The sequence below is a fragment of the Danio aesculapii genome, chromosome 15 (genome assembly GCF_903798145.1).
Source record: "Danio aesculapii chromosome 15, fDanAes4.1, whole genome shotgun sequence".
Classification (NCBI taxonomy): Eukaryota; Metazoa; Chordata; class Actinopteri; order Cypriniformes; family Danionidae; genus Danio; species Danio aesculapii.
In genome coordinates, this window is record NC_079449.1 from 13,024,875 (window position 1) to 13,038,792 (window position 13,918).

Genomic DNA, 13,918 nt, shown 5'->3' on the forward strand with positions numbered 1-13,918 from the left:
TTTTTTCTAGAAGTGACTCGAACCGACTGACCTGTAATGTGATGCGCTAAAACTAAAGCATGAGAAACTGTTAAAAAAGTATGTAAACCCTAAAATTACCCCTTGGTTTTTACAATTTTATCTCATCTTCAGTTCACGACTCTACAGTTTGGCTAAATTACACACATTTATTTATTATTATTAAACACAGTTTTGGTCCTCTTTTCAAAAGTTAAATCAAGCCCAGCAATATACTTCTTGGGATGTCTGAATTTATTTTCTGTTAAGGATGACAGCAAACGGCAGTCAACAGGGCAGCAAAGTAGGTCTAAACGATGACTTTATGCAAGTGTAGTTTAGTTTTGTCAGTAAAAGTTCAATTGTCAATGCCAATGGCTTACAGGGGGTGGCAGCATTGCTCAATGAATGCAGAAACGAGAACAGCTCAATCTAAATAAAAACATCACTATTTTTCCCTCTGTATATAGCATAATGTGCACAATACCCTTTAGAAAATTATTAAACAATAAATAATATAGGCTATTAGGCTATCTAGTAATGAAAATGCACTACTTTAAGTTTTACGTTTAACGTTTGTTTCACGAAATTTAAGTTTGTTTACTGAATTCATTCATTTCCTTTTCGGCTTAGTTCCTTTATTAATCATGGGTCACCACAGTGGAATGAACAGACAACTTACCCAGCATATGTTTTTATGCAGCGGATGCCCTTCCAGCTGCAACTCAGTACTGGGAAACACAGGGAGAACATGCAAACTCCACAAAGAAATGCCAACTGACCTAGCCGGGGCTCGAACCAGTGATATTCTTGCTGTGAGGCGATCATGCTATGCACTACATCACCATGACACCTTGTTTACTGAATGCAAATACTTATTAATAAACTCCAAATGGCCCTAATTTATTTAAAATCGAAATGTATTTATAAAGCACTTTTTTTAAGAAACAGGTGTTCATCAAAGTGGTGTAAAGCCATGAGTTAGATACAAAATCACAAGAATATAGAAAAGAAAAAACATTTTGAGATAAAATTAGAAAATAATAATAAATTAAATAATAAAATTTTATAAAATAAGAGAACAGCTCTTACTGTGTTAAATGCCAGAGATTCAGATTTCCAGTTATGAGAAATGAGAACTATTGGTTTTCTATGGAATGACTATTCAGCATTCACAAGTTTAGTTAATTGAGTCTGACATGACATAAGCAAATGATAATTTTATAAAACAGCAGAGAGTTGTATGAAAGCAATTGATGTCCAAAAGCATTTGCAATTTGTTGGAAGGAATGAGAAACTGCTACTATGGTGTGCACAAATGACTATTTATTTTGAGAAATGCATTAACTGTTGTGCAAATGTAAATAATGTTGTGAGAAATGCACCAAACCCACTGAGAAAAACTGTAATGTCTTGTACTCAGATACCTCACTAAATACAGTGATGTCTAACTTTACCGTAGTTTTCAAAGGGCTGTGCAAATAGTATATAGTGCTGTCTTGAGCATTTTCAGGAAGTGTCACCAAAATCTGACTTTTTTCCATTGGAAAAAATATACAGAATAAACTGTCAAAATGAAAATATGACAAAGCCATTTGACTATCTTGTTCATAAGCAATGGTGTCAGGACTTTTCATTTTGATGACACTTTCATTGACATCAATACTTGCTTTGAGGAATGAGCTCGCCATATTGAGCAAGTGACACGCTTTTGCAGGTTATCAACTAGGTTTTGCAGTTTGTACTACTTGTTTTGAGAAATGCATTAACTGTTGTGCAAATGTAAAGAGTGTTGTGAGAAATGCACCAAAGCCACTGAGAAAAACTGTAAATTTGCATTGAGATCTTGCACTTGGATGGATGGATGGATGGAAGGATGGAAGGAAGGACTAATGGAATAAAAAGCAGCCCATGGACAGAAAAATGAATGGATAGATAGATAGATAGATAGATAGATAGATGGATGGATGGATGGATGGATGGATGGATGGATGGATGGATGGATGGATGGATGGATGGATGGATGGATGGATGGATGGATGGATGGATGGATGGAATAAAAAGCAGCCCATGGACAGAAAAATGAATGGATGGATGATAGATAGATAGATAGATAGATAGATAGATAGATAGATAGATAGATAGATAGATAGATAGATAGATGGATAGATGGATGGATGGATGGATGGATGGATGGATGGATGGATGGATGGATGGATGGATGGATGGATGGATGGATGGATGGATGGTCATTTAAGTTCTATCTTACATAATCCAGGCAGAAAATGCTATTCTCAGCCAACTTGAAACAAACTATAGACTTCCAATTGTGTTACACTGTACATGCTACACACATTATAAAGCCATAATTAATCACCACAGTACCATAAAAAGCGTCCACTTCAAAGCACCTCAGCAATGCAATTACACAACAAGTACATATTGTTCATTTGTCACTATATTTATGCATGTAAATAGACAGTAACATGACCGCTATAAAGTATGACTTCCAATTTTACAATTATGTGGTTATAAATATCTGCAGCGCATAGTTACATAGTGTCTTTTCAACGCCGCCTCTAAATAAAACTTCATAGTGGTGTTTAGCTGGTGAATGAATCGAATCGTTCTCTTGCGTGTCTATCCCAAATGATTCGCTTTTATTGAATCAATCAGTGCAAATGAATCTTTTGAGAGCAGCTAATTCAAAAGATTCGAGTCACTGGATTGAATCAAAATCCCCACTGTTACATTTGATTCAGATGTCTCTCAGGATGATTGACATTTGATCCGGCCAATCAGCGAGTTCAGCTCCACAATAGGCGGGATTATCGTAACAAGCTAGGCTGCAACCCCCCAGTCTCAACTCCATACAAACACACACGAGCGGTGGCTTGTTTTGGTCTGGTACGGCTTCGCAAAATAAGAAAACTCAGTGACTTTTGGAGGAACTTATGCAGCGGTTCAAACGGACTCGGCACGTCTCCGTTGTTAAATAGCGGTGAGATGCAAACTCCGCGCTGGTGCTTTGTTTAATTGCACTTTAGGGATTTTTGCAGACAGCGCTTTGATCTCCGGGGTAAACGGGGTCGTGCGCTGCTGACTGCGCTTGTTTTGATAATGCATTCGGATCTCTGGACTGAAAAGGACGCTGTTTTGTAATTTTCACCGTTTTGTATGTTTATACATCACGAACTTGGTGCTTTCCGGTACCTGCAATATTCTTTGAAGATGTCAGATGGATTATTTAAAGTTAGTTGTAACAATGTAATGCTGCTGACGAAAACCCAAGTGTGCTACGGTATCGATGAACTGTTATAACCGAAGCTCTAGTCGGAGCGCACACAAGTGACTTGTTTTAGTGCTATTTTTCACTATTTTTACTCAATGGAAACGTTTTTGTCTCGGCGTTCACGCTTGCTGAAGATTACACGCGTAACGCTTTGACTTCCAATCCTGCAATTTTTTTCTGTAAATATTTTTTCATACCATGGCAAGCCCGACTACGGAGCAAGGATGTTTTTCAGACGTGAAAAAGGTGGGTTATTTAAGGAAACCCAAAAGCATGCACAAAAGGTTTTTTGTACTGAGGGCGGCGAGCGCCTCCGGACCGTCCCGACTGGAGTACTATGAAAACGAGAAGAAGTGGAGACACAAGTCTGGAGCGCCGAAAAGATCCATTCCGCTGGAGAGCTGCTTTAACATCAACAAAAGAGCGGATTCAAAAAACAAACATCTCGTCGCGCTTTATACCAAGGATGAGTACTTTGCTATCGCTGCTGACAGCGAGATAGAGCAAGAGTCATGGTTCCAAGCCCTAGTTGATCTTCATAACAGAGGTAAGGTCCACGAAACTGCCCCGGGCCGTGGAGTTGGCGAGGATAATTACGGCGAAGCCACGCCGGGACCTGCCTTTAAAGAGGTTTGGCAAGTTATATTGAAACCAAAGGGTCTGGGTCACACAAAGAACTTAATTGGAGTTTACAGATTATGCCTCACCAATAAGACTATCAGCTTTGTGAAACTCAATTCGGATGCAGCAGCAGTGGTCCTGCAGCTGATGAACATTAGGAGATGCGGTCACTCTGAAAATTTCTTTTTCATTGAAGTCGGCAGATCCGCTGTGACAGGCCCAGGGGAGTTTTGGATGCAAGTGGATGACTCCGTTGTGGCTCAGAACATGCATGAAACTATATTAGAAGCCATGAAAGCCATGAGTGAGGAGTTCAGACCCCGCAGCAAAAGCCAGTCATCTTCTAACTGCTCAAACCCCATCTCAGTGCCTGTCAGGCGGCATCATCACAATAATCCTCCCCCTAGCCAAGTTGGCTTAGGCAGGCGCTCTCGGGCGGAGAGTGTGACGGCCACTTCTCCTGTTAGGCCTGGCAAACACAGCCATTCATTCAGAGTTAGAGCATCTAGTGATGGAGAGGGCACCATGTCCAGGCCGGCATCTGTAGACGGGAGTCCAAGCAGCCCGAGCAATGCCCGACCTCAATCGCAGCGGTACAGGGGTGGATCCAGACTTCACCCGCCACTCAATCACAGCAGATCAATACCCACGCCCACCTCACGGTGCTCCCCCTCAGCCATCAGCCCCGTCAGCCTGTCTTCCAGCAGCACCAGCGGGCATGGCTCCACATCTGACTGCCTCTTTCCACGCCGCTCTAGTGCCTCCATATCTGGATCACCCAGCGATGGCGGATTCATCTCCTCAGATGAATATGGATCCAGCCCCTGTGACTTTCGAAGCTCGTTTCGTAGTGTGACTCCAGACTCACTTGGCCACACGCCACCTGCCAGGGAGGAGGAGATAAATAACTACATCTGCATGGCAAAACCCGGTTCACTTCCTGGTGCCGGGAGCCAGTCACGGAGCCAATCCAGAGGAACGCCGTCAAGACTAGAGGAGCCTGAGTTGGAAAAATGTTTTCGAAAAAGAACTCATTCTTCCGGTGCTTCACCGCCAACTCCATGCCATCAAAAAACTCCCTCACAATCGCCTGCTGCATCTTTAGAGGAATACACTGTGATGATGCCTACATACCCACGAAGCCGCTCTGCATCATCGTCATCATCAACATATAGGCACTCATTCATGCCAACACATTCATACCCAGAGGAAGGTATAGATGCGTCACAAGCAAAAGACGAAAGGGGGCCAGATCACAAGGATGACGGCTATATGCCCATGCTGCCAGGCGTTGCGCCTGCAACCCCTGCCGCCAAAAGCAATGACTACATGCCCATGAGTCCAAAAAGTGTGTCTGCACCACAGCAAATTATCAACCCCAGGCAACACGCACATGTCGACTCCAATGGCTACATGATGATGTCACCAAGTGGCAGCTGCTCTCCAGATGGCACAACAAACTATGGCAAGATTTGGACGAATGGCATCAACCCTAAGCTCTCCGTGGAGAGTATGGAAGGTAAAGTGTCATCATGTGGAGATTACATAAACATGTCTCCAGCTAGTTGCTCAACAAGTACGCCTCCAGACTGCTTTTTTAACCCTGTGGAAGATCCTCCTAGGCCGATGTATGCTTACTTCTCTTTGCCTCGCTCATTCAAACATGCCAACAGAAAGCAGGATCAAAGCCCACTTCGAGTGTCACTGGGCTCGAGTCGATTAGCATATGGTGACTCCTCTTCATCTTCAGCAAGCAGTGACAGCTTGGGTGGTCAAAGCAATTCGCAGCAGTCTGCTGTCAAACCCAAAAGGTCAGAGGGCAATGGTAGGCTGACACGTCCAACGCGGCTGTCACTGGACGCCAGCAAAGCAAGTACTCTTCCACGCACACGTGAGAGCCCCTTCCCTCCTGAGCCTAAAAGTCCTGGGGAGTATGTCAACATTGAGTTCAACGACAAGGCATTTTCAGCGAGCTTAGCTTCACTGTTTCCACCTGTTTATTCAGTAAGTGATGCTGAGGCCCCGTCAGATCTTTCATCATCCGAGTACATGAACATGCAGCTGGGATCCCAGGCCAGACGGCTGTGCCCAGAATTGCAGACTTCCACTTCCAGTTCAGATTATGCCATAATCACACCGTCAAACTCTGTATCCTCCCCTCCACTGCCATGTGAGAGCATATGTGAGCGTGACTACATCAGCATGCAGTTAGCATCCTGCGCTAGCTTTCCCAACACACAATTGATGCTAATGACCGAGGCCCTGCCAGATGCAGATGCCCCTCCTTGTTCTGTATCACCCAATCATGGCGTGACGACATTAAGTGGCGCTCCTGGGAGACCGGCTCTGATTAGCCCTTTGTCAGGTCTGAGTGCATTCACACGGGTTAACTCCACTTCCGGCCGGAACCAGGGCGCTAAAGTAATACGTGCTGACCCACAGGGTCGACGGCGGCACAGTTCAGAGACTTTTGCATCTACAACAACCAGTCAGTCAGTCGACACATCAAGCACCTGTCAATCAGGTGACGTAAAGCGCCACAGTTCCGCCTCCTTCGAGAATGTGTGGTTAAGGCCTGATCAGGCCTCTGCTGCTTCTACCACTCCTTCTGCATCAACAGTAACCAACGGACGAAGGGAAACTACTTCAGGCCAAATTCCCACATTAACAAACCATGACCAGAACGGCCTGAACTACATTGATCTGGATCTAATGCAGAATGGAGAGCAACATGTTCCTGATTGGAATGCTTTCCAGTCTCGGACGGTGGAGCTGGGAGCTGTTGAAGGTATAGAAGAGCTCAGTGCCTATGCCAGTATAAACTTCCAGAAATCAGATGAGACCAGAGGGAATCTCGCACACAGAGAAGGTAAGAACATGCACTTGCTATGAACCATGGTTATCAAAGCCGCATATGAGAGTACTGTGTTCTTGAGTATTGTGTTACCATGCCTGTCTACATTTTGTTTTCTTTTTAATGAAGACAATGTAGGAGATAGGGAGAAACAAAAAATAATAAAAAGAACCTGTACCTGTATTGAGGAAAGGGGGGATTGGTTGTTGGTGCTGAGGTTGAGATGTGTATCTTTATAAACGTCGGAGATTAACAGTAGTATTAACATACTAGCACATCTAACAGGTAATATGCATATCGTGGTATTATTTATAACACATCCCCCATTTCTCTGTGTACTTGAGTCTTTAGTGGAAAATCCCTTTTTGAAATCTTAGTAGAGAGCTGAAGGGGGTTTAGATTCCCTCCCACTGATGACTGGGCCTCTTCAGGCTGATAAATGGACATATTTGTGAATGGAGGCAGAAAGGGTTAGCATGTCTACACTTGTTCCTGATGCGACAAAAGGGGGAAAAACAGCACATATATGCATTTGTGAGTCACTAAGCAGATTATAGGTTGTCTTGTTTCCTGAATGGAAGTTTACTTAGTGTGTGATTCAACTCTTCAGAGATGTCTTTGATATTAATCAAGCGCTGTGAGAGCTGCCACTACTGTGCATTCTCCACTTTGCCCAAGGGTTTGTGTGTCATGCCTGGCTGACTCTGTATCATCGTTGTTTGAGTTTATTTACTTGCCCTTCAGCGAGTGTAGGGTTTTCCACCCTTTTGGCCTTCCTTTACATTTTTCTCTCTTTTTTTCCCCCAGATGTGTTATTTTTTCCCTTTAGATGATTGGATATCAAGCATTTGCAGAGCAGTGTGTGTTTTCTATGATGTACTTAAGCCTTGTGTGCTGTTGGGGATGTTTTCATTCACTTTAGGGTGATTTTGACTCTTAATTTGGCCACAACTTTCTCTCTGTTTCAGCAAACGGAGTGATTTTAGGTGACAAATCTTATTTTGACACATTTTAAGAAAATGCTATGACAATTTTCAAATTCAACTTCACACTCTGGCAAATTTACTACCCCTTTATTATTTTCATGGCTGTTTTTGTCCCATTGACTTCTATTGTAATGAATATACAAGTGTATTTATGCACACACACTATAATCTACGGCATAGAACTCCATATAAAAGACAAACCTTTTTTGCACAGGCCTATCTAAAGGGTTAATGGTCCCAACTGATGATGAACAGTAAATTTTACACATTTTACCTCATCCCAACAGGGAAAACCACCAACAATCAAGAATGCATGATCATATGCTGTCATGTCTGCAAATAAAAAATGTTATTGTAATGGAAGTCAATGGGGCAAAAACAGTCACCAACATAATGAAAGGGTAGTACATTTGAATAGTATACAATAGTTATTGATTAACTTGATGTGCTATTGATGACAGTGCTGTCATACAGGACTAGCATTAGTAGTACTTTTCTTTTCAATCTTGTTTCAAATAAGAGTCGAGTTCAGGATGGAATCAGTGAATCATTTGACTGTTTTGGTTTAGGAGTATTAATGTTATGATAATGATTTGTTCAATCTTTAAGTGTCATTGTGCAGTTAATAAGTGTTAGCATAGATGTATTCAGAATTGTACGATGTACTTCAGGTGCAGTGGGTCATCTGTCAAGATGCTATCCGTTAGCATAATATCTTTAACACTGTCCCTCCCCTGCCATCCAAAGCCACACCTCCTTAAATCGCAAACGTGCACCTTAAAGATGACCGTAGACAAACCACTAAATCGCCAGTTAAACACTTTACAGTACTTTATAATACTACAATTCTGAATGAAAAACTGTATTATATCTAGCATATTTTCAGTTGTGTAGCAAGCAAAACTTATCATAATGTGCAATATTTCATGCATGCAAGGATCGCTGGTCTCACTCTTTCACGCAATTTGTCCTAAAGCAACTACTGTATGCTTAGTGGTTAGCCGGCACTGTGCAGGAATTACACTTATTACTAAGCCATACGTGCATATTTCAGACCGAATATTCGAAGTAGCATGGTAAACAATATAAGGAGCGTATCATAGGCTGTCATTGTTCAAAAATTAACCAACGTGAATTAAAAACCAACTTCTCAGTAATGCAGGCTAGGAGGAATAGCGCTATTTACTTGGGTTTTGTTGTTAAACTAAAAATCTACATTAAAGGCCCATTATGAAATTAAAAATAGTCACATCAATCTATTGCCGGAAGATTTCATTGGCTGAACAACACTTCTGTGCGTATAGTTCATTCATAATACAACAAAATCTACATTAGCTTTGCGTGACTAAAATAGTTTTAAATTATATAACATTACCTGTCTAAAAGAAATACTTCAGCCATGGTGTCATCCATCCTCCAGCGTGCAAAAGTAACTCCATTCATTTAATAAAGTTTTGATTCGGCATTTGTTTTTACTGCTGTCACTCTCTTGTGTGCACGTGCAAACAGTGAAGGGGGTGCACAGATGTACAAATCTACATTTCGTCACCTTGGAATTATAAGGTTCTATTTGCATTCTGAATGATTTTGAGATATTGAGTTTTTGCATTCCATAGCAAACAGTATGTTGTTTTTTAAATAAAAAGTCTTAAAATGTAAACAACTTATAAAAAAAAGATCCGTAATGTAAATAAGGTGTAAAGTAATAAGAATATGTCAATAACTCCATTTTGACAAAGTCAGATAGAACCTTATAATTCTAAGATGACGATTTGTTGACAGACAGTTTGGGCTACTTTTTTTTACTATTATTGGAATTTTCGGGCCAACAAATTTTAATTAGATGAACATTTTTTTTAGTCTTATGTTATGCCTTACCGGGAATATAAAAATGCATATAAATACATTTAGATCATTTACTTTAATCATTACTATTGGAATGTGAAGAGACTTTCAACCAGCACAACAAAAATGTTTCAAAAGTCAATCACCCACTGCACCTTTAAGCTAATGTGTTTTTTGTTGTTGTGTAATATCATTACAAATATGTAATGTTTTGTATTCTGGAAATTTAAGCGTGTAAAAAAAATCATTATTACTGTTTTTGATTGGTCATTGATCAGAATTTTTTTTTTGATTAATATTTAGTTTTTGTGCAGTGTAATTAAAAAAATTCCATAAATAATTTCTCATTTACATACAAAACACACTCTGAACGCAAGAGTTCTGCACAATGGTTAAAACTATTTGTATGCATTGAATTATTGCATAGATGTTATTATTCATGTTACTTTAAAAAAAAAGGTGCTAAAGTAGGTAAATCAGTAGTATTGAACGTTTAGATTAATTAATTACTAAAAACAAAAAAACTTACCCTCGGATTGCTGACTCTAGCCAATAAAACAACTTTGCTGCTCTTTCACTGGTAAATATATTTCTGTAGAATTAATGATATTTAACAAAAATCTTCATCTTCATAAAATAGTTAAAAAAGCAAAGTAATTTAATAAATTAATCATACAAATGATTCTTTTGCTTCCACGTTGGCTGCTGGCGTTGTTCATTGGTCAGTGTTGTGAAATGTGTAACAAATGTGAGAGCGGGAGGATTAGAATATAGAACGAAATCTGAGAGGTATGCCGACTTGTACAGTGAAACTGTAATAAAGTGCTGAGGTAAATTTGCTGAACACATTTGTGTCTCTCATTTTGTATTTGTAAATGACATTTTACAAATACATAACTATTAATCTGCAACTTCCAATTCAAAACACAGGCGTTTTGATTATTGTCTGTGTACAAATCAAGAGATTAAGCTTTTCACTTCAGAGCCTAAATTTTAACCTACACATACAAATATTATTATCACAAGTTCTCACGTTTAGATTTGAAAGCTCTCTAGGTTTGCTACTGATTTACCATCATACAAAAACAACGACAAAGAGCAAATCAAGCGATCAGAAAAATTTTGATTCACATAAATATAAAAACTGAGTCATTCCAAACTTCCAAATCTTTTTGTTTGTATTGGTCATACTCATGGTGGGGACTATTTTTTTTCTCCAGAGTATCTTCTTATGTGTTTTGTGAAGAAAGGTATGATGGTTTTAAACAACAGTGACAAGCAAGCGTTTCATTTCTGTCATTTTATGTATTTATTTTTGAGTGATTTCCAATTTGTTTTGATGGGGAAGAACTTATACCCAAATGCTTACTTCACTTGGACTGGTCACTTCGTGTGTGTTTTTTTTTTAAGTTTTTTTTTTTTAGCTTGGCTTGAGCTATTTAGGGGGTGAGAGAGAGCACAGGGGCTTCAGTGTTGCGTAACCAATTTTTTTTGACTCTGGGAAGCCCTGTGTGTGTCTGTTTGTGTGTATGTGTGCGCCTTAGTAAACCCTCCCTGTGTTTCTCTACAGATGCAAGCTGTGATCATTTAAACAAAACTACAACAAATACATCACATCATCTGCAAATAACACACGCTCAGTCTAAATATATCTACGTCAATTGATGCTGTTTTTGGTGCGCAGGTTTATATTTGGTGCATTTATTACAGAGTTTTGCCAGGATGTCTGTCTAGAGTCCCAGTTCCTAATTTCATCTGCCGCCTCTGGCACATGTTCTGCCCATGCCATGCTCCTGTGTGGCTTTACGCCAATGCCACCCATTGCTATGGTAACGCTGTTGCTGCAGCTTTTTTCTCCATGTCACAGTGGATTAAGGGGCCACAGGCTGAGACGCCGGGGGCTTCCGAAAGCCGCATGGCGATTGGGTAGCGCTGGGGTGGGGCGGGTTGACTGAGTTCTTCAGTGGGTTTGGTCAGAGTGAGACGATGGGAAGCCCTACCCACCTCAGGCCACCGTGATGGGGTCACCCTGCAGAGTGGCTTCTTGTCCCCTTTTCCCTCTCGCTCCGTTCCAACCACATTTTCCTTTTTGTTGTCTTTCCCTCGCTTTCTTGCATCCTTTAAGAGACGTGAAGTGCCAAGTGTTGTGCTGTTGGGCGGAGCTCTGGGAGCAGATCAGAGGGGAGTCATGGGTATTCAGTGTAGAATTCAAGCATCTGCTCAGGATGAGGTCAGAGAGTTTGATATTAGATGAATTGAGGAGTGTTGATGGCTTTTGCTTTCATTAGAGTTTTAAGAGCTTTTTTTAACTTATTTTTTCTTGGACTCAAATAAACTTTATTAATTGCATAGTTTTTTTGCATCGATACTAAACTTGCGTTTCCTTGTTTAAAAATGAGTGGCTGATTTATGGACATCTCATGCTCAATGCACAATATTTAACTATATTTGAACTGCATTTTACTGTAGGACAGTTATGCGGTATGTTACTGTATTTTAAAGTTGCATTGTGAAAATTACTGTATATTTTACAGTAAAGGTATAAATATAGTTCTGTAAAATACATATACAGCAAGATAAGTGGTGCTGTAAATGTAAATACAATATTTTTGCTGTAATTGATTTGAAGTAAGTTAATGGCAAACTGCTGCCAGTAAGTTACTGTAGATTCTATAGGAAACTGTTAACATTGTGCTAATGCCTGATCAATTGAAGTAATTAATACAATAAAATATAGGGTGACGCTGTTTATTAAGGTTTACTTTGTTGACATTAGTTAACAGCAGCATTTATCATGACAAAATTCTACAGTATTTATTTAACTTTGTGTTAATCTCTGCATTTATATATATATATATATATATATATATACAAATACATGCATACATACATACATGTTGTACAAGCGATGCACACGCGACGCGTTCGCATTTTCCAGGCGCACTTAGTTGAAAAACAACTGAACTGTTCAGAATGTCGCAAGTGCACTGCGAATCATGTGCGTTGAACAAGTCTGCTTCACACTTTGTATAGAATATACACATTTTAGTTATAACAGTAGACTAATTCTCTCAGAAAAACACAGCGCACTAAAACACTGCAGTGCTTTTTCATTTTCTCCATAGCACGAGTGCAAAGCGTATTGGCTTTTCACGTGCAAGTTTTGGGATGCGTCATCCCCACTTCACGTCAGAATAACAACACATGCGAAAATAAGTGCCATATAGCAGCAGTGAGGAGATTGTAAATTAAAAAAGGATGGAAGAATGTCGCCAGAGTGGCTTTTTGGTTTCTTTTCTTGTGCATCCCAGCCAATAGAACCCCATCTGAAAGATTTTTTTAGCAAAGGGGGTAATGTAGTCATTCAACTTCACAATTTGTAATGTTGCAGTGTGTATTTGAATAATGATGGCTGCTTCCTATACTTGAAAGCTCAGATTTGATTATCATAATTTGTTTTGTTTACAGAGTTTGAGATTGACTGTATCATTATTATTCACACCTTAAAGTTTGCTTTAATTGTTCAGCATTTACACTTTACCATTACACACACTTTGTAACATTTTATTCATCAAGTTTAAGAGTCTCTTCAGCTCTTATGTTTGTTTAATTATGAGATATATATTAAATATTTTGGTTTAAATATTTTTGTTTTTGACTATTAAAACTATTTGCCGTAGTAATGTTGGTGAATTAAAACTAAGTGGTTAAATAAAATCCTAATATTCCTAAATGTATTGTTAAAAGATATTCAATAATAATCGATACAGAATGATATGAAACATGATATTGTGATATTTTTTTGTTTGCTGTATTGCCCGGTCCTAACCTCAAAGTATAAGCATTTGTAGTGCTTCATATTGTTAAAAGTGCAATTAATATAAATTCCAGAGAATATTGAACATTCTTGAAGCAAAGTCTACAACTGCTGCGAGAGCAAAGATGGATCAGGCAGGAAGCAGGTTCATAAAAATGGCTAAACTAGAGATCACTGTCAAGGTCGTCAGTAGTGGGATGAGGTTGGCAGGTCTAGTGCTCTGCTCTTTGATGAGATCCTTGGAATGCGTGTGAACGGGGAAATGAGAGGTGTGTGTGTGTGTGAGTAGCTTCAGGGTTGGAATGTAACAGCAGCTTTTGTGCCTGTTTTACAGAGCCGCTTGTTAAAGTAGACACAGGCAGAGATATGAAGGGATGGAGAGGAAGTAAAGAGAGGTAGGAAGGGGCACACAGCAGGAGGAAGAGAGCGAAATAAGGAGGGTTTAGGAGATTAAACGATCAAGACCGTGTTTAAGGGGAACCAGAAATTCTCCAATCAGTGTTTCA

The 13,918-nt window shown here is 39.8% G+C and overlaps 1 protein-coding gene across 1 annotated transcript in view; it reads left to right on the forward strand.

Annotated features, from left to right (window-relative positions):
* The first annotated feature begins 2,869 nt into the window (after positions 1-2,869).
* Positions 2,870-13,918, forward strand: part of irs1 (insulin receptor substrate 1) — a 42,649-nt gene continuing 31,600 nt past the window's right edge. The window contains exon 1 of the mRNA XM_056473047.1: positions 2,870-6,779. Coding sequence (XP_056329022.1) covers positions 3,488-6,779 — 3,292 coding nt within the window. The 5' untranslated portion in view covers positions 2,870-3,487. The remainder of the gene's footprint in view (positions 6,780-13,918) is intronic.